The following is a 21911-nucleotide window of genomic DNA, read 5'->3' as shown; positions in this document are numbered from 1 at the left end:
AAACTTGCTCAATATGCACAAACAATTGTAAAATGTAGTATTTTACTTCTAATAAAATACAATTCACTTTGAATTTAACACATTTTAATAATTTCATTTTATTTTGTTTTTAGATGTGCCCGTGTTATTTATCAATTTATTTAGTTTTTCTCAGTATATTTAAATGCCCTTATTCTTATCAAGCTGAAGACCACTTGAATACAATTTACTGTTCATCCCTGGAGACACTGATGGTGTATTTTTAATGAGATTGTGTTCAAGGAGCATCTTAACAAAGACATTTCAGAAGCTTGCCTGAATTTGGACATTTCATTCGTTTTCAATGAGAGCCATATGTCACCAGCCCAAACATTGGCTTCTGTGTCTTTGTGAACTCCTCACTCTGCCCATCTGAGCATCCATATTTAGCAGCTGACTTCAGTCTCATTCCTTTCCCTACAGCAACTGTTGAATATTTATCTCGAAACTACAAGCCACTTTGTCTGGCAGAAATATTGTATTGTATGACACTAGTAGAAACTGTAATACAATTTGGGTCGAGATAACTAATTGCGGAGGCAAGATAATTTTGAAGGAGCCGAACATTTAATACAAAACAAATACCAAATATGACTTTCTATAGGGGTGCTGATGGCTAAAGTGTATTCAAACAGCTAAGGGCTGATAGATGGACTAGCACCATGGACAGCTCCCTGTTTGTTGCAATGCTGAGAGATCGGCACACATTTGATAAACAAAGATCCAGACATATTTAAAGGGCCAATATTGCACATTTTTTTTTAATCTATGTTATAATATTGTTGTTATAATATTAAAAGGTAGCTGTTAACTTGAAAACTACAGCTTGATGACATCACAAGGTGTAACAAAGCATTTTGAGATTTAGAGATGTAGACAGACTAATAATAAAGGATTGTTTAAACACTTGAATGAAACAAAACACAACTCTGGGTTGTAGGTGGCATCACAACAGTCTACGATAGCTTAAAACTCACGAACCTCAATTTTTCACAATATAAGATCTTTCCTAGGATCATCTTTACATGCATGTTTGTGGATTAATTTCACTTCCACTATGCAAATAATATGAATCCAAAGCATTTACTAATAGCATTATTGGACTGGATTATAATTTTGTGTATGGGTATGAGTATTGACAATAAAACACAAACATTAAAAAAATACATTAAAGGTGCACTATGTTTTTTTTCTTATGGAACTTATGCCACTGGCTTGTCTCCATGGAGATGTTATTACTTTGCCCGGAAAGTTCCATAATATGCCATTAAACGTATCTATCACAACAAGCATGTGAAGTTAAAGGTCAGATCTGAGGAGAGGCCAACCTAAGAATAAGAATGTAAGAAAAATATCTGTAATTGTTTAATGTCATACTTTAAAACAAGTCAGGCAATAACTTCCCAGCAGAAAAGTTACATAGTATATCTTTCCACATATTTATATAATTAACAGCACTCACCATGTTAAGTTTGAGCTCCATGTTGAGGACTCCTCCGCTGTCTAAAACTGGCATGAGGTTGATGGCAAACACTGCAGCTCTATCAGGTGGGACAGAGATATTTGGTCCAAAAAACACATAGAAATGCACAGAGAAGGTGTCCAGCTCATTCCTTAGGGTAGGACGGATGGGCCAGCACTTGTTAGGGTCCGAGGTTGGGGCTAGGTAAACCATTGTTTTCCGAGGGGGGCTGGAGGCTGGAGTTTTGAGACAGACTTGGGACAGTAGCCAGAGACATAGTTTCAGACAGGGAGAAGCCCATGGGCGTTCCAAAAGACTGGGGCATGTTCATGGAGGAGCTGGGCTGGGCTTGTTCCTTTGACAAGTTTGGTTTAGAGCAGTCTGTGGAGGAGATAAACACAAAATTAGATAAGGGACAACAGGCAGAGGTTTTCACTGACCCTTGAGATCTCATTCATTCTATTTCAGTGAAGTGATCTATTTAAAGACCCCATATTACACTAAAAGGATTCTTGCAAGCTAATGTTATAATGCTGTAACTTCATCAAAAATACCTGGCGTTGAGTTTTATTCACACATTTTGAAATAATCTTGCCTTATTAGTCTCTCTCAAAATGCTCTGTTCCACCTTGTGATGTCATGTATTGGTAGTCACTGGTGGTCGCTGTTGAGCTCCATTCTCAAACACAGACACTTTTGTCCCACCTACTACTCCTATTAGTCAACCTCTCTAAGGCTCTGAGTGATTGAAGTGGAATTAACCAATCACAGTGGTGTATGAAGTCTCAGAACAAGCAGAACACTTTACTTACCACTTAAAGGCATTATACACATTCTAAGTCTTCATAAATAATGATAAAATTGATATCTGGTTATCTGGTTCAAAGAAAATTGCAATATTACCCCTACAGTCCCTGTACACAGGTTTATTATGTTCTTGGTTTAAGCCTGGTTTGGTCCTAGTTTACACTAATTTAAATTTAGCTTTAACATTGAGGTTCAGGTTGGATTGTTTAGCTGGGGTTCTGTCTTGATTCAGTTCTGGTTTGGTTATTAGTTAATACTTAGTTAGGCTCGATTTTCTCCTGGATTGGTCCTTATTTAATTCTAGCTTGATCTATAATTTAGATCTAGTTAAAGGTCATTGTTTGTGAGTGGTATGCCATACTATGTTTTTGCTTGCCCTATAATGTATTTTCTGGTTAATTATAAATGGCCAGATGGCACATGTGTTATACATTTTAAATTATCTGATGCCACTGGAGCAGCAAAACAGATACATTAGGGAGTAATGCTTTAAAGAAGACCTATTGTGCTTGTGTCTGCTATATAGCTATAACCTAGGACACCAGTGGATCCTTGTAATATAATTTTCACATTTAAATTTGCATTATTCATCTAAAATGACATGATAAAAGAAACCAGCACACTGACTTCCGCATGTCCAGTGGGAGCTGACATTGCCATAAATACAACAATCACGACAAAGGGTTGGCACCTCCTACGGATAACTGAACAGCACATTAGCAAGCAGCAGATTTTTTATTATTTTTTTCATTTGCACCAAAATGACTACACAATGCTGCTGAATCCTGTGCGTATCACAAATTAAGAAAATAAAATTGAGAATGAAGTAAGTGGAGAGCAGTGGGCATATGCTTGTGGCAGTGAAAACAGGGATTGATCGGCAATATGGCGTCGATTAAAGATTGCACAAATCACTCCAAATACAACTTTGGGTGAGTAAATGGTGGGAGGAAACTATAATGAGGTCTACAAAGTCTTATGTGTGTATTATGTGTATTATGTGACTGCAAAATAGAAAAAATAAAAAATAATAAATAAATAAAATACATATAGCAAAAAATAATTATACATAAATGTCTTCTCAGTATTACTATTTTTTAGCCTGCTTTTGACTATAATTAACATGCCATGATTTGTTATCAGTGTTAAAGGTTTACATTTAGGCTGAGGCACAATTTAGGTTTGAATCCATTTTGAATGATCAATGATGGTATTAGGAAGCTCTTATGTAAATTTTTTTGTTACAGAAGTGAAGGTTTGTGAACCTTACTACATGATCATATCTCTGACACAGAAGCTTTTTACCCTTCACATTCTGACAGCTGTGTAATATCATAATCATCATCATAAAATCAAACAACCACTCACAGAGAACTCTCCCACAGACAGGCTGCAGAGAGTCACTTCTTTCACTGCCATCATTAAGCACACTGAGCAACCAAGGGCTTTTGCAAATGTTTGAAATGATCCCCGTCGGCTGGCTGCCACAATGTAAACAGCAAGGTTCAGAGCTGCTGTACACTGCGTTTTAATGAGACAAAGATTCACAGTAATTGCCAACAGGATAAGCCCTCATTCAGCATAACCAGCTCACAGAAGAAATGGTCATCGGAAGAGCAGCATCAAAACTCACTGAACAACAAAAACAGTACAATGCGATAGATGTCTTTGTTTTATAGGTGTGCTGTTTTGTCTCTGACCATTGGAGGAGTTTGATGTTCATGTAGTTCTGTTGATTGGTAATAGCAAAGATATTTAATACTGCATATTGTTGTGAGAACACAGAATGCATCCAAAGAAATGTATCACAGGCTCTGCATATTAGGTAACACATTGTAATAACTAGAATTTAATTAGCCTTAAAGGTCTTATATTATGCAAAATTTGCTCTTGCCACTCTTGATTTGTCTTTAAGCCATGATATATGTTGATATTACCTCCTCTAAAACATACCTAAAGTTGTTTTTTTTGTTTTTTTTGCATTCACACATGTTTGGCTAATCTTTTATTATTAGTCTGTCTACAGCTTTAAGGCTCAAAATGCACTGTTACACCTTGTGATGTCATGTAGTTTTCAAGTTAATAGCTGCCTTTTACCTTTTGTTTAGTAGAGACTGGCAATGCCATGCAGTGCTGAACTCATCAAATGATTGCAATGAAGCATATGGAGTTTAAAAACACAGTGGAGCGCATTCAGTATTACCACATAGCATCACAAGGTGGAAGAGTATGTTTTCTGTTTGAGAGAAGAGCTCATCCTAAATATGCAGTTTTTCTGTGTTAAACATGTGTGAATAAAACAAAACAAAACAAAACTCCAGGTATGTTTGTGATGAAGAAACAACATTATACAGGAAAATCTGAAATTATAATTAAAAAATTGTTTATTAAGTATGATTCAGGCTTAGTAACTACTTACCGTAATTAAAAGCCTTAGTTAAGTAGTTACTGAGCCTGAATCTCTTCTTAATAAACAATTAATACTATACTATTATACATATTTGGTCATTATGAATGTCCATGTTTTTGACCTATGGTCATGAGCTCTGGGTAGTGACCGAAAGGACGAGATCGTGGATACAAGCGCTCGAAATGAGTTTCCTCCGTAGGGTGGCTGGGCGCTCCCTTAGAGATAGGGTGAGGAGCTCAGTCACACGGGAGGAGCTCGGAGTAGAGCCGCTGCTCCTCCACGTCGAGAGGAGCCAGTTGAGGTGGCTCGGGCATCTGTTCCGGATGCCTCCTGGGCGCCTCCCTCGGGAGGTGTTCTGGGCATGTCCCACCGGGAGGAGGCCCCGGGGAAGACCCAGGACACGCTGGAGGGACTATGTCTCTCGGCTGGCCTGGGAACGCCTCGGGGTTCCCCCGGAGGAGCTGGAGGACGTGTCTGGGGTGAAGGAAGTCTGGGAGTCCCTGCTTAGGCTGCTGCCCCCGCGACCCGGCCCCGGATAAGCGGACGAAAATGGATGGATGGGTGGATGGATGTTTTATCAGAGCTAATAAAGGTGTAGTTATTATAAAGTTTAATGATAGATTATGCTTTCAAAGGACATTTTCTCCTGATGCTATCTAATGCCATTTATCATCAAGATATTACTGACAACACTGTAATTAAAATGAGTGTCAGGTTAGAAAACACTGGCTATTAAGCAAGTTAAATATGCAGCTAGTGTACTTTTTTCATTATCTGTTTCTATCTAAATAATATAGGCTACTACATTGGTAGACTGTATAAGGATGGTAACAGATTTGAGATAAAGTGCCATAGTATTATTAAAATTACCTTTCAAATCAATTAAAGATTCAATCAGTAATTTTCAACTGGTATCCGTAGGTTCGAGAATCTGATAGGGTTCACTGGATAGGATGACGCCTTGCATATAAAATAGAAAAGTTACCATAATAGTATATATGATACATATAGAGGTATTTACACTTGAGCTCTTTAGTGCTTTAAAGGGAAATCCAGACAGAAGCAGCAAAGCTACTATTTTAACAAGAGGAAAATCTCTAAGTGTCAGTGGATTCTGGGCTGACAGGTGGTGGCCATGACTCTGATACCTGTAAATTGGCACAGATTGACGCGAGAGGGCCACACTCATGAGACAGCTCCTACCAGTGAGAGCCCACAACATCTCAGGAGGTGCTGACTCCAACCTGAGCCCTTTCTCAATTTAAATCCACAAAAGGTCACGCCAAGATCTGCCTGCCAGCCACGGGGGAAAAAGACAGAGTGTGAATAATTAGTGTGGGTGTTGCCATGGCGACAAAGTGCAGAACAGAGCATGCGGAGGGCAGCGCTGCATGGGAGAGAGGACTTCCTACAGATATCAGGGCCATCCCCGTGGAGCCAGTCTAAAGAATACAGGAGCTGTCCATACCCAAAAAAACAGCATGTAGCACTTAGTCATGCGATCACTGGCCTCTTAGCAATCCCACAAGAATCAGGGCTATTTGGGCTTCAGTCTTCCTCCAGCAAGACTCCTAATGGTCCCTTAGCGGCAGTCTAGTGTTTTCAATCAAAACACATGTCCAACACTCAATATGTGCCACTGAAAAGAACAGGATAAGGGAACAGGATTGAAATACATTTGAACTGTGACTTGCTGAAAAAAGAAACTAGAAAATTTATAAAAAATACCATGTTTTCAGATAGAATAGAATAATAATATGATTTTGTATATATTATGCAGTTCTAGACCATAATCATTTGTATTAGATTACGCTATATAGCAGCTCCACTAGAGGCATTTGTTTGGCCTAATTTATGAGTCATGCAATAGCACCACTCCAGAAGCAGCAGGGTGAAAAATAATGAACCAACAGGAAGCCAGCAGCCCACAGTCACAGAGAATAGATCACAATTTATTTGAAAACAATGACAAGAAGATGGAAATCAACAGTACCTCCAAGATGTTATTCAATAAATTAGGCTAATTGGAAAATTTGGTAAAACACTCTTATTTATACAACAGCGAGGCGCTCACAGTGTGAAAACCTCAAAGGGAGCAGCTACTGCAACTCGGCAACTAATTTTCAAATTAATACAAGGAGCAAAGGAGAACTAGATCTCATTCACACTTCAACTTGCTTCAAAACAATTTTAGCCTCTAATCCAGAGAGATCGGCCACAACAACCATAATCAGGAAAAATATATTATAAATTTAGTCACAGCAATCATGACCTACAAAGCTTTAAATCTATCTCTAAATGACACAGACTTGAAATTGTGCCCAAACATGGACTTGAATATTAAGTATATAAGTTAAATTGTATATGCTATTTAATTTAAGGTTAGATATTACACAAAATGAACTTTTGTGAGCTTTTAGCTGTGTTAGAATGTAGTTACCTGATCAAAAACAAACCTGTTTCATTCATACCATTTCATTCACAGAGTCAGTCTGCACTTTCAAACTCAAAATGCTGTTTTACCTTTTGATGTCATGAAGCGGTAGTTTTCAAGTTAACAGCTCCTTTTTGCCTTGTGTTCAGTAGAGATAGGCAATTTTGGGGTTGAAATCATCTTTAGATTCTAGTTAAGGTGTATGGAGTTTAAAAACACAGTGGAGCACTTCCTGTAGTACCACGTGACATCACAAGGTGATGTTTTTGTTTCTTTATCCTAAATGTGCACGATTTGTGTGTTTAACATGCGTCAGTGTAACAAAAAAGAACTCCTGGTATGTTTTTAACAAGGAAACAACATTATACCGTAGATTAAAAATATGATATGAATATGACAATATCACAAAATTTTCTACTATAGCAAATTTTAAGAAAAAAAAACAACATATCTTTAATGACTCCCAGTGGTTGGAATCAGTATCTTTGGACATACCATACCTTTCATAAAACTGAACTATGCTGTCAAACTGAGCACTGACCTGTGATTTGGACTCCAATGCGGAAGTAGACATCGGCGTTACTGAGGTAGCGCTCCACCAGGATGTAGTACCACTGCTCCCAGGCGGGGGCGGCGGAGGCCAGTTCACAGGGATTCCACTCCCGACAGTCCAGGGCACTTGAGTTATGCACTGGAGGCGCCCGGGCTCTTATCTTCAGCACCACGGGACAACTGTCGCTGCTCTTGTTCTTTGTGCTGCAGTTTACCAGCTGAACTTTGACCTTTGATACATAATTGGGGATGAACACTCTGCAAAAGCCCAGACACACACAGAGAGATGGTCAGAATACAAATGTACGCTAGGAGGAGAGTAGTGCTGCAACAGAGCACAAAAGATAGGCCTTTATCTGCACATTTACACTTAGTATTGATACTTTGCAGCTAATGTCATCAACATTCTCTGGGGGTGTGATGATAACTGAAGGTACTATTTTGTCTGAAGTTCTGTTGCTCCAGTTAGACTTTAATCTGAGCTTTGATATAACACAATCTGACCAGAAAGAGCAAATTTTGGTTGGAAATATAATAGGTGAACTGATATGTGCTCTTAAAAAAGTCTTTCATAAAATTACAATCACAAGCCAACAGTTTTTTAGTTTCACTTTCACGTTTATGCTGAATATCTAATGCCTAAAGCGGACCATGGATCAAAGGCTCCTAAAAATTTGATTTTTAAATACATTTAGATTTTTTTTTTCCTTGAGTTTTCCAACGATCTTAAAATTTATTTAGCAGTGTTTACAAAATTTGTGTATTGTGTTATGGTAACTGATAAACATTCAGTGTATTCCAATACGCATCCATGTAGAACACCCCCAATTTGATGTCACTGCAACGTATCAGTGCAGTATGCATGAATATGAAAACACAGATTGGGTAAAACTTAGAATCAGCATTGCAAAGATTTATATTTTTAATGGTTATTTTTCAGTTCTTAATTTACTGCAAAATATGATCAATTTGCCTTTCAACCACCCATTACACCTTTACCACATTAAAAAAAACAACAACACATCATTACTTTCTAATATTGTCAGTGTCACTCTTCAGTGTAATCCCTCATTGGTCTAATTAATCAACCAGTGTGATGGGTAACACGTTGGGCCTTGAAATCCTGTCAGGTGTGCGTTGGGGGGAAAAAATCAAATTTCAGTATAGTTAAAGTCACATGCATTTAACTGAACTTTACTATCTTTACTATTCCGGAGTATACTGAGCTACTTCTGGACAAAATGAAAAGGCATAACAATTATCACTGTCAAATCGAAAGGACCAGACACAGGGGCAAGAAAAATATTTGCATTTTTTTCTCTAAATGGTGCAATTTGATAGTATTTTTGTAGGTGGTGTGCCATGTAATCTTTTTAACCAACAAAAGTGTACCCTGATTCAAAATTCAAAAAAACCTACTTGTAAAGTGCAGATCTGTTGTGGGCGGGGATCATCTGGTCTATGAAGTATCCAGGGTACAACACTGAGATCCCAATGAGCCTTTGTACGATGAGCTGAGGCTGGAACAGGTACTGGCACTCTTCAGACAGGCCCTGCAAGCACAACATATAACCTTAACAAAACAAATGGATAATATAAAGACTCATTGCCATTATAAAATGTAGATGCAAGGAACATATTTTTATCTGTCTATTAAACACTGATTTAACAATGTGCTTAATATATAAGTCGCTATTTCATTGTGTAAATTAGACAAGCATTGACACCAAGTACTGGTGGTAAAACGTTTCATGACATCACAAAGTGGAATACAGTATTTTAAGATCTGGAAATGTGGAGAGACTAATAATAGAGGATTACTTAATCATGTGTGAAAGAAACAAAACACAACTTCGGGCATGTTTTTCAGGAAGCAACAATATTCTATCATGGTTTAAAGCTCACAAGAGTCAATTGTGCATAATACAGGACCTTTAAAACACTTACTATGTTAACTGTATTTTGGAGAAATGAGCAGCCTTATTTGCCATTGGCACTTTTAAGTATTTACTGCAAGTCTCCAATGACACGTCAGAGCTAGTAAAAAGGAGAACGCCTCAAAATCCTGCAAGGGAAGCTGTTATCTTTCTAATAATAGCACTGTCCTATGCTCCACCACACTATTCCCCTTCACAATAACATTTATGTGCTTGCCTGATAAACTGAGGCACAATGACGTACATACACTGGGCCATGCATGATCTTGTGTTAAAAAGCGTTTTAGGGGAACAGCGCCTTTCCCATCTCATTGAAAAGGACAGGTGTGAATGCCAAATAAGGTCATTTATCCTGTCATCTGATGGCTAACCCCTCTTGCTCCAGCCACAATTACCGTGACATGTCATTAGTCCGAGAGGTGCTGCTGGGTGACCCTTTGATTTATTGCAGCCTGTCAGAGCGAGCAGCATGTGTGGAGCTGTGTTTTAAATAAGGCGCAGCACAGAACAAAGAGCTTGTGTTGCTATAGGTTTCAGAGATATAATCCCTTTTACAGCAAGAATTTGGAAAAATGCCATTATATTTGATCCAAATAGTAAAAAAGAATAACGGTTATAAATGTAATGTAAAATGATAATCATATACAATACTGTGATACTTGTGAGAAAATATGTAATAGTTGCTTTGCTATAATATGCTATGTAACTTGCCATCTGCTTCATGGAAATGTTACTGCTAGAATGTTTCACAGTATGGCATTAATGTTGTCTTAAGATAAGAATTGTAGTCCTTTAAATAGCGCCTATAGGAAGCTAAAATCAATGAATACTGGCTATAATAGTATTAATTAGTTGTAAAATATGACTTCACACCATTGTTTTCTAAAGACATCTTTTTAGACTTTTATCTTTTGCTAGAATATGTGCTTAATTTGCTCTGTCTATTCAAATTCCTGCCCTTTTCTTGCCAGCGAAAGTGCATTTAGGCCATAGAACAGACAAAGTCCCGGTTGAAACCTTGACTAATTGGATTCTGTTAGCTCCTTCACTCAGACCGACCCGCAGAGAATATTCACTTTTAGAAAGACAAAAAACTCAGAGGCACTGGTGAAGTTTTCAGTCTGAAGGAGATACCTGAATAATCTAACGCAACATGCCGTAACAGATCTGCAATCTGACAACGTGAACTACAGTTTACCTTTGGTTTTTCCAGTTCCCTGTTTCATCATGTAAATCCTCTCACTCACAAATGTCACGGTAGAGCATGCATTTTGAATCAGCAGTTAAATAAGGTGAAGATTAAAGACTGATAAAAGATAGGCCAATGACAGGCAAAGCAAAGGAAACAGAAGAACATTGAGTTGTATTAATATTTATATTGTAGCGTGAATTCAGCCTGAAAGAATAATTTTCCCTTTCCTTGTCTGATTCCTTGTTGCTTGTCTAACACTGTAAAGGCATATAGTATTCATGGGTTTCAGCTTCTTGTTATAGGCTATACTCTGAGGACCATTTCAAAAGATATAATATTTAGTTTTGAATTGTTAATAGCTATGCAATGGTCCTCATTTTTTTGCAAAAGTCCATAAATTCTGAAAGTCCATGAATTGTAAAGGTATAATCCAGAGTTTTTGTGTACTGTGGTAGATGTACAACTGGTGCTACACAGGTTGCTTCTTATGGGCTCAGGATTTAATCTTTCTGTCTTTGCTACAACCCACAACCCTACTCTTCCCAATCTGAAATGCCTCCTCAACCTCTTCATCTTCAAAAGGTGTTGTGAAAGGAATGAGTCCATTGAAAGGAATGAGAAAAATTATTTTTGTATTGACAACAGGAAAAAAACACCAAGAATATTTTCTTCGCTAAAGCCTTCAATCTATCTATAGTGTTATTATTATCAATGTGGTGTGTAATCTCTGTTCTGCTTTCTTTGCCTTCAGAGGACACATCCCATTGTGACTGCTATGAGAATACCTCTCTAAGCACAATTTACAATAGGTGTGTTATTCTTCACCATTCAATAGAAACTGGTCACATTCACCGCGGTTCTTCCTATTCTCATGGCGCTCGAAAGAAAACCAATTTTTCTGGACACGCTGCACGGATGGCAACTTTTGATGGTATTTTTGATTGTTTGTTGCAGATGCACTTTTGCCAGCCTGTAAAAAAACCCACAAAGCAAATGCTGTACCGGTGGTAAATAAATTGGCTGAAATGGAAATCAGCAGGAGTTTAGGTGGTCAAATAGAGGAGAGTAATAGAACCAAAAACGTTGTGCCACTGTTCTGCTGCTCTGAGCTCAGTCACACATTACACAGTTGGTGCGTAGACATTTTTTTTTTTTTTTTACATTCTTGAGTTGTAAGCAAGAGCTAAGTAACCGTGAAGGGAGAATACTTGATGTAGATTTCATCAAAGTGAAATTACATAACACTTGTTAGCACTCCGCTAACTCTGATTGAAAAGTAGTACAACAGTGATTCAGAGTTCAGATTTACAGCACTGACAATTGGAAATTGTATAAAAAATATTAAATGCTTGTCTGTGCATTTTGCTTTCTATGCCGAGCCAGCGTAATAATAGAGGATGTCATCACTAGCAATATTCCCCAGAGACTACATACTGACAACAAAATAAAATGAAAGTCCTTTCAACCCATATTTTACCTCCTACATAAAAAAGTAAATTGTGTATTTTTTAAAAGGGTGATATTCTTTCAGTTCAGTTCAGTTCTATATGTCAAAGGCCTTTTTTTTTCAGATTTTAGTAATAATATTGGTATTACAAGATAATCAGATCTGATAAATCTAATTGCTAACACTTTAAAATAACTTAAGACTTAATTAATAACGATTTTTTTTTATTATTAACTTGATTAATTCCCCAATTCTGAACACTACGCCTGAATCACTTTTGAGAAACTATGAACAAACTATTCATTATGTTATGATCAAATTCCACTCCAATGGGCTCTGAGAGTTGTGAAAAGTATTATAAACTCACCATGGTGACTAATTAGGATCCTCAGAATGCTCAAGGTAAGTAAGGAAGAACATTGGACCACTTCACATGGTTTAAAATTAACTAGTTCTGTTTTTACGTTTCAAGACATAAAAAAATGGGTACAGTGCCTTTAATTAATAGTGAATATTTAATGAACACTACCTTTTCACATAAATGCGAGCTAGACCAACTTCTATCTAGAGACATTATGACACTGTTGCTGGTGAATGGGTGTTCACATACACATACACATAAAGCATTTCTGCCAAACATTACTTCTAGATCCCTGATTCTAATAACCATGAGTCTACAAAGTATAAGTTCTGCAGCTTGTGGTTTGATTATGAAATAATTGCGGAGCACATTAATAGTCATTTCACAGCTTGATAAGCAATTGCATTTACAATAGAGTTAATGCAATTACTAAGCTATAATGAAAAAGTGCTGTCAGCCATGTTCAAACTATGATCAGTAGCAAAATAACTGAGCAACAACAAAACTTATTTGGAGAAAGTATATATATATATATATATATATATATATATATATATATATATATATATATATATATATATATATATATAATATATATATATATATATATATATATCAAAAAACAACATATTTTGCTAGCTTTTTTGTTAGGGAGACAGCTTTTTCAGTTTTGGTAATAGCATATATTTCAACAAAACTGATAGAAATGTGTTATGTTGCTGTTATTTATCACTAAAGTAACCACAGAACAAATTTGTATGAATACAAATTCAACATTATGAAACTTTAAGGGCCAAATACAACCAGTAGCCATACAACCGTCTTATTACATCAATTTATATGTCTAAACAGGATATCAGCTCAACCAATATTTAAAAGCTGATATCTGTTCCAGCTAATTTTTCAGAATCAGATGCAATATTATAAATAAAAAATGCAAAATGGAAATTGAATGTGTGTCACTTAAGATAAAAAATATATATATAACATAGGTTTGTGTTTTTTGGAATACCATGATATTTGCAGGCACAGTACTGACAGATTACTATAAAATCATCTGAATATCGTCATCAGGATAAACTTGTATCTTACCTTGACTGAGATCTTGCCTTCATCCTTGGGCAGGTGCGCAGCCAGGAACCAGTCTCCAGGGAGTGGACTGGTGACATTAAATGCTCCAGTCGTCCGGTTTGGAAGTGTCCAGGTCAGTGTCACTGCAAAAGACCCGGGGACCACCGTGTCCCGAGGGAATCTGGTGTACAGGGGGTTTATTACAGGTGGAGCCCCAGACCGGAAGTACCTGTCAATCACAACGTAATATTAGGCACTTCCCTTAAAACATGCACCATGCTAAAATGCTTGGAAAAATATTCTCAATAATTCTAGCCATCTATTTTATCCAGACTTATAATACACAGTTATTATTACTGTGAGGGGGGGTTGTCTCTCCACTGATCTGACCTTTAACTTGCCTTGGTCTCTATGGACATATATACATTTAATGCCGTAATATAGAACATTTCAGGTAAAACAATAACATCTTCACTGTGGCAGACCCTCCACCAGAAAAAGTTACATGGTACACCTTTAAGAAGAGAGTAAAACCAATCATATTAATCATGTGTGTGTCAATCAAACATAAGTAACTCTCCTTATGATGCACTACATGGCTGTCAGATATAAATTGGCCTGATTAATGCAGAATATTGAGCTAATACTCTTGCAGAAGCTCCTTATGCCGAAGACCACAGTAATCACATACACTGTGAACTAGGCTCTATCACCTCGCTTATATAAAACTGTGAGGTACAGACTATTTTTATACTACACAGGAAGAGAACCGCAGATTCTTATTCAGTCAAAGGGAAAACAACTCAGCCTACGACCCATTTCACGCACTACATTTTCTTGTGCAGTAGCCTGGTCTTACACAGTCACGTTGCGGTTTGGGCAGTTGTCTCCGAAAGTGCCCCCTTGCTCCTTGAAGGTGATGAGGTTCCAAACGGCCATCATGGTGTCATCAGGCACATTGAAGTGGAACAATTCCACACTGGCGAAGGAGTTGAAAGCATTGAGCTTGCGAGGCGTTCGTGTGAAGTACTCAGTGACAAAGAGGCAGTCTGAGGGAGGAGAAAACACAGGGATTTGACGAAAAGTATACAGCACAGCTCAGGAACCAGATTAAAAAGAAAATTATGATTAATACCGTATGGCCACCCTGTCTACAAGAGGATCACTACCTCATCTTCAGTGTAATGACAAGCTTCTCCTTGAACCTGGCAAACAGCCTGGACAAGGCTAGATCATCTCAATATGTGATCAGACACTTAAACTCCTTTATAAGCAGCTGAGAGGGTGTCTGTATGCACACTCACTCTCGTCCCGCATAATGTCCTGGGATTACATCCACTGCAGGCACTGCATATAAAAGCAGAGGACAAGTGACAGGTGTAATCTGCCATATTACCTACATGTATTACCTACGGGAACCATCAGGCAGCAGCACGCCCCTTGGGTGGGCCCAGCTGAGAGTAACCAAGTGAGCCCCATAATTACTATGGGCACATCTCAGATAAGACTGTTAAACAGTGAGACGTGGCTGGGTGGTGGTGGTGTGGGTGATGGAGCAGTCATGTGTCACTGAAGAAGGAGTCTGCAGTTTGTGTGAAGAGCATGGACTGATAGGTTTGATCTGATGTTTTGTTTAACACTTTTAACATAAGACACACTGGGAACAGTAGAGAGGAAAGTGTCAGCAGCGATCAAAGAAATGTGCATGAGATTATATATGGAATATACTAAATTATGCAAACATCACCGCTGTAGCACAGTTTAAAATGTGTGCTTAAAATCAATGAATATGACACATGCTGCTGCTATTGCTAATAGGGGTGGGATGAGATATAACCCCACGAGACGTTATACATGGTACTGGGGCCATGAAAACAAGACAAGATGAGATTTAGACAGGGACTACTACTACTAGATAGAAATAAGGCCACAACCTGGTACAATGCATCTGTCATATTAAGGTGTACAGTGTTTCTGTATATTGTGCACTGTTCCTGTCTCATTATACAAACGAAACATAACTGAATACATTTAGTTTGTATTTATTTCTCTTTTGTTTTGTTATTTGGTCTTATTTCAATAAAAGCATAGGCTCCTTGGTAAATAGTAATAATAGTTCAGCTGTCTAATGTAACTTAACCTACATTGGTTGCAAATTGGTAGCAAATGAAAAAGAGCAAAATATCACAAGATCATTCTCCAATCTCCAGATGGATAATTTGTAAAATCTTGAGGCATGAGATCTTGTCCCATTCGAAACTACAGCTAATCTCCCCTCTCTCTGCCCAGAAAACCAGCACAGTTTAGTTACAGTCTCTTCAGAATAATTCTCACAGACTGCCCACCTGTAATGTGTACAAAAAGAGCCATATTACCAGAGTGTGCAATGAAAAGAGAGCGCCTCTAAAACAGCATGACACCAATTTGCCGCGAGTTAATAGCGAGACAGTAAGTGAGCCCACTGTACTAATGCTGATTTGTGACTGCACACTCGCCCAGTGCCTTGACGATGATCCAAGCGCAGAGGCACGAGTACAGATAGGCTTTTCCAATGGGCTCCCAGGTCTAATGTATGTCTCCTGCACTATATTGCCTGGCCTAGCACCTATAGGAGCAGAGTGGAATACTAAAAGGCACAGTAAGGAGGTGCAAACGCAGACGGATGAAGCAATCTGGGTGTCAACAGCTGAAGTCTAATCCCAGACAAAGCTCGTAGGTCCTGTTTCGCTCTGGTCATGGGCATCTATTGCACTCGCGGTAATGGCTGATATATGGACTCTCTTTATGCAATGATTCTTATTACATGTTTACCTATATATGCAAAACACATGTCACAAATACTCACTGAAGGCTGTGGGTTCACAGTATGTGCCTTTTTTTATTTGGTCATGTGAAGAAATGTGAATGTATATCTGCATTTCAACTTTGCAAAGAAGGATTTCGCATTTCTGAAATCAGCACTATGCTATAAATATAACATAACAGGGACCTATGGAGAGGTTAGGGCCAGTAATAACAGCACAAAAAGCTTATAACTCTTGCATTATATTTTTTGAGTAAAACGGTGGTAGATTAAAAGGATTTTTATATTTTTTTATATAGATATATATTTTTTCTCCAGGCCCCAGTACCAGATGCTTAGTAGGGGATCCCTGCTCTATGTTATAAAGTAAAAAATTCATAAAAATGAATATTACATAATAATTTGGAGTCCAATTATGAAAAATTTGTAATTAATACCCATGCTGACCCTGAGCCTTCACTTTTTCAATTAGCTCAATTAGACTGTAATTCGCCAATAATGTAATTATAGCCATGTTAGTTTTCACAGAAAAAAAACCTATGCTGCATATCTTCCATTTCTTATGACTATAATACTGACAAAGTAGCCTGGTTGGAATGCTCTTGAGAAAAAGGAGCAAATTAATCTCATGCTGTTTGTTACATCTACAATGGGCCTCAGATTGGAGATAGTTGAAGGAGAGAAAGCTGAACAATGATGAGTGTGAAAAGATGTTTGATGGGGTAAATATGATGAATGAAGTGGTGACTCAATAATAGGAGACTTTCTGTTTGTACTTGTCTGCAACAGTTTATATTTTTAAATTTTAGGTATGTGAGTTTTTAATGTTAATTTCGTCTATATGTACTTCACAATTTTGGGTTTGTTTGAGATGGATGAATCTCTAAACTGAAGTGATTTTGATTTGGTTTTGATTTAACAACTGGATGATCGCTCTGTCGATAACTCCACTTATCTGTACAACATGAAGCCTGACATAACATTAGATTTGAAGATGTGTTTATTATAACTATACACCAACCAATGCAAACAAATACATAAACAAAAAATTATTTGCAAGGCACCAATGAGTTTCTCTTTATTCAGAAATCTTGAGTGACTAGCCCTGGCTTTGAACCCTCAACCCAGAGAAAAAGCATCCCTTAATTACACATTTTCCCTTTTGCGAGTGTCATATAAGAAATCATTAGCAACCTACGCCCACAAGGATATCGCATACATTACACCAGTCATTAAAGCACTGATTTAAAAAATGCCATTTGAAAGCTCTCCTCAATGAAAGCACTTTAACGAGAGCCACATGGGTAATTAACCTCACTATATCCACATGTACTTGTGACAACTGTCTCCAGGTAACTGCATCTCCACGCATTACCATAACAATAATAATAATAGCCAAAAAGGTGACATATCCAACTGTGTAACCCTGACAGCAAGCTAATACAGACATCACGTTCAGAGCACAAAGGCTTCCTCTGCAGCGTGTTTGGGAATGCGCTAATCTCTTCAATGAGCACCTCCCCAACCACTGTTTTATTCAGTTACAGGCTTAATATAGACATAATCCCACTTTTTGTCATCTGCACTACAGATTTACTCAGAGCGCTTTGAAAATGCTGCTTAAACCTAATTTTTCGAGAAGTGTGTGTAAGTGATGTGGGCTGCTAAAATAGACCAGTGTTTGAAGTGGAGAACTGAAATTACAAAATGATTATATGTTTGCAAGGACACGCCAATGTCTATAGCTATTATTTGTCCTTTTATATCGAAGCCGTCTAGCTATGTTTTATGCCACTTGCTTATATAAGAATCAGAGCTCACTAACACACATTAAGTATTTCCCCATAGACAAATAAACAGCAACAAGTCAGACAAGAACTGCAACATCCTCCCACGGTTCAGCAGCGGCCACAAAATTATTAGTACTGAAGACACTGGGCAGTTAACACACTACTGGGATTTCACTTACTCTAATAGTAATATAAGTCAAAGATAGTTGAAATAGCCAACAGAACACAAGTTATGCTCCGGGTACATCTATTATCTATCTATTGTCTTTTTGTTCATAGCCAAAACAAAGGACTTCTTCCAGTTATCTCATCTCATCTCAAGTCTACAAAGCAATAATATAAAATGTAAACAATGATTTAACAAAACAAATTTGGATGATGCAGTTTTTGCGGTGCGATGCAGTTTGAGCTGCCCAGTGACACAATATTTCCCAAAAGCCACGTCAACAGCAACAAGTAAGTCCGAATCACCGCATCTTCCCACACGCCTCAGATATGAGCTTACATCCCATAACAGAGCACGGCGCTTTATGTTCCCCTCTTATGCTTCTGTCACACAGCTCAGTGGATGGAAACACTGCGAGACGTGGTGCCAAAAGAACAGCTTTAGTTTTACGTCAAAAGAGATGATTAGTTTAAATATGTGTCGTATCAATTCCTCCAAACTCCCCAAAACTTCTTATCTGATCTTAAGCCACGTCTGAGAACGACAAGAGCGCCTAAAAGAGCCCGGAGACTACACGTCCAGCCCGTCCAGTGTCCGCTGCTAACATCACATCAGTAATCTCAAGACCACAGACTATCTGTCAAGACGTAATTAGTCCGAGTTGTCCGCGTGTTAGAGCAACCGCTGTCATACTGTGGTTTATGTCGTTATGAGTGGCGGATGAAGCGGGACGCGACGCTTGTTGTTGTTACTGCTGGATTTCAGCACCACGACAAAGGAACAGCTCCCGTGAAGCCGCGCGTACAGAGCGGACCAGAGTGCAGCGGACTCACCTCCGAGCGCACAGAGACAGGCGCACCCCAGCACCAGCAGCCCCGCGCGGCTACATCCCCGGGCCGACCGCGCCAGCTGCCACATCTTTCCGAGCGCCGTGTGTGCGATGGGCTACAGCCCGGCTGCGGTTCTCAGACGCTCTGCTGCTCTACATTTCTTCAGCTCTTTTGCCAACGACCAGCTGTTGTGCATGACGTAATGAAGACGACGTCCTCCTCGTTGGCTTTGATTTGACAACCTCAATATGTCGGAGCTGCTCATTGGACACGAGGCCCTGTCAGTCTGGCCGCAGTGCGCACGTAGATTGCAGCAGCAGCTCGTCGCTCCGGCGTGCGGGCCACCACCACACAGCTCACACACTTCTGCCCCCCGAGGCTGCACCCCCATACCGGGACCAGGAGCATCTGGCCCGGTCTGTTCCACCGGCATTTCCCTTTGGATAAAACTACATTTAATGTATGTTGCAGCAAGGTCTGCAATGCAGTCTATTTCACTTGCAGACCAATCACAAGAAATCAATTGAGTCCATTTAAATAATGAAACAAGTCACGTGTTGGCTCTCATTATTTGAACAGCTCCCGCAACCACAAATGTCCTCACACTGACTGGGAGCTCTAATGTGGACTTATATAAGACCAAAGAATCTAATCTCATATAACATTCACATATACACTAGTACAGTAAATGTACGTGGCACTTCCATAGTGGACTGTTTTGAAGTAAATGTCAATACATGAAGAAAGCTCTTTATTGTTTGTGTCTCTAGACCAAAGGACCAAATGTTTTTGTGTTATACTATTGCGAGGCATCTTTGAGTTACTGTGAAAAGCACTATATAAGACCACTGCATGATGATGATGATGATGATTATTATTAAAAATGTGCAATGATTCTGTATTTCACCAATTTGTAATAATAGTAATCTTCAAATCAAATCAGCCCCATCTTCTTAATTACTGATTTCTGCGAAGGACAGCAGCAGACTTGTTTGCACACCAGTGATCAAAGTAAATGTGAAGGTTCGCTCAATGACTGTCTGTTATTCATGGTAGTTTTGTAATGATCGGGTTAGCACCAGACACTGCAGGGACAAGGCCGAAGTCCTTGTGAGGATTATTTTAGGTTGTGGGGGACCAGAGCATGACTCATATCTGTCCAAGCTAATTCATCAACCAGAGAATGAGCTCCTAAATCACAGCGGCTCTAATTTATGACTTAATGAGCCATTAAACTCAAGTGTTAGCACTGAACTATGGGCAAATCTGCGCCAACTTAAAAGAACAAGAAGACATTTCTTGATCTGTGGCAGGTTACATCTCATATTGATACTTTGCAGCTGATGTTATGAACATTCCCTGGGGGTGTGATGCTAACCGAAAGCACTACTCTGTCAGAAGCTCTGTTAATTACCTTAATCTGAGTTTTACTTTAACAGAATCTGACCAGAAAGAGCCGACTTGATTCAACTACAACAGGTGAGGTGATTTGTACTCTTAAAGTCTCACATATATAAAATTGCGATCACAAGCTGCCCAGCATGGTCAACAGTTTTTCAATTAGTCAGACACCATGAACACACGTATTGAACACAGGCTCCCAAAAATGTGTTGTTTCCACCCATTTTGTATTATTTCTTGAGATTTCAGATGATTTAAAAACTTTTTTTTGTCAGTGTTTGCTAATGTGTTCATTGTATCGCCATGGTAACTACTACATACATCTCTAATGGTGGATGGTTCAGAACACCCCCAGCACGATGTCATTGCAAAGTATCAATAAATGTCTCTCTGTGTATCTTTTGATTCCACAGTCAGTCATAGTGAACACTCTTTGTTTATTACCAAGTGACAACCATTGATTTCATTGATATGTTGAGAAGATCTTTAACAAGCACTTTGCATTGTCTTTCATTAGTATTGACAAAAACAGGCAGCCTCGGGAGAGAAGTGTCTTTGAAGTGACATGAGAGCTTGCTGTATATTACCATGATACCTCACGTTTGTTTGGGAAATAGGAGTAGAGAAAGAAAACTAATGGGAGAAAAAAGCTCTATTAACAATCATTATTTTGAACTAAATTTTATTACATTTAAAGGGCCTTGCGCTTCTGATCTTCGTTATATTGTTTCCGTATTAAAAATAGACTTGGAGTTGTGTTTTATTTCATTCACACATGCTTAACACACAAACCCAAACAGAAAACACCCTTTTCTATCTGGTGATGTCATGTAGTAATACAGGAAGTGCTTTAAACTTCAAACACCTTCCCTAGAATCATTTGAATTAGTTCAGATGTGAAACTTCCAGTCTGTTCATTTGAAAACTTGGTCTCCAGTGGTCAAAATGCTCTGGTCCACCTCATCATGAAGCAGTAGTTTTCAAGTTAACAGCTACCTTTTACCTTTCATTCAGCAGAGATTGAAAATTCCACAGCTGAAATAACCCAAATGATTCTAGTGATGCTGTGTGGAGTTTAAAAACACAGTGGAGCACTTCCTGTATTACGACATGACATCACAAGGTGGAGCAGAGCATTTTGAGCATTGGAGGCCTGAACACCCTAATATTAAAGGATTACAAACAAAACAAAACACAGCTCCAGGTATGTTTTTAATGAGGTAACAACAT

The 21911-nt window shown here is 38.5% G+C and overlaps 1 protein-coding gene across 1 annotated transcript in view; it reads right to left on the bottom strand.

Annotated features, from left to right (window-relative positions):
• tmem8b (transmembrane protein 8B) overlaps nucleotides 1-7793 on the bottom strand; it is a 33671-nt gene extending 25878 nt beyond the window's left edge. Inside the window, exons 1-2 of the mRNA XM_020918068.2 lie at nucleotides 7673-7793; nucleotides 1481-1861 (exon numbers count right to left, since the gene is read on the bottom strand). Of these exons, the coding sequence (XP_020773727.2) occupies nucleotides 1481-1693 (213 nt within the window). The 5' untranslated portion in view covers nucleotides 1694-1861; nucleotides 7673-7793. The remainder of the gene's footprint in view (nucleotides 1-1480; nucleotides 1862-7672) is intronic.
• Between the last annotated feature and the right edge of the window lie 14118 nt (nucleotides 7794-21911).

Source organism: Boleophthalmus pectinirostris, unplaced genomic scaffold (assembly GCF_026225935.1).
Source record: "Boleophthalmus pectinirostris isolate CB_2022bp ecotype Guang Dong unplaced genomic scaffold, ASM2622593v1 HiC_scaffold_4, whole genome shotgun sequence".
Taxonomy (NCBI): Eukaryota; Metazoa; Chordata; class Actinopteri; order Gobiiformes; family Gobiidae; genus Boleophthalmus; species Boleophthalmus pectinirostris.
The sequence above is the reverse complement of the archived record's forward strand: the minus strand, read 5'-3'. Positions and strand labels throughout refer to the sequence as shown.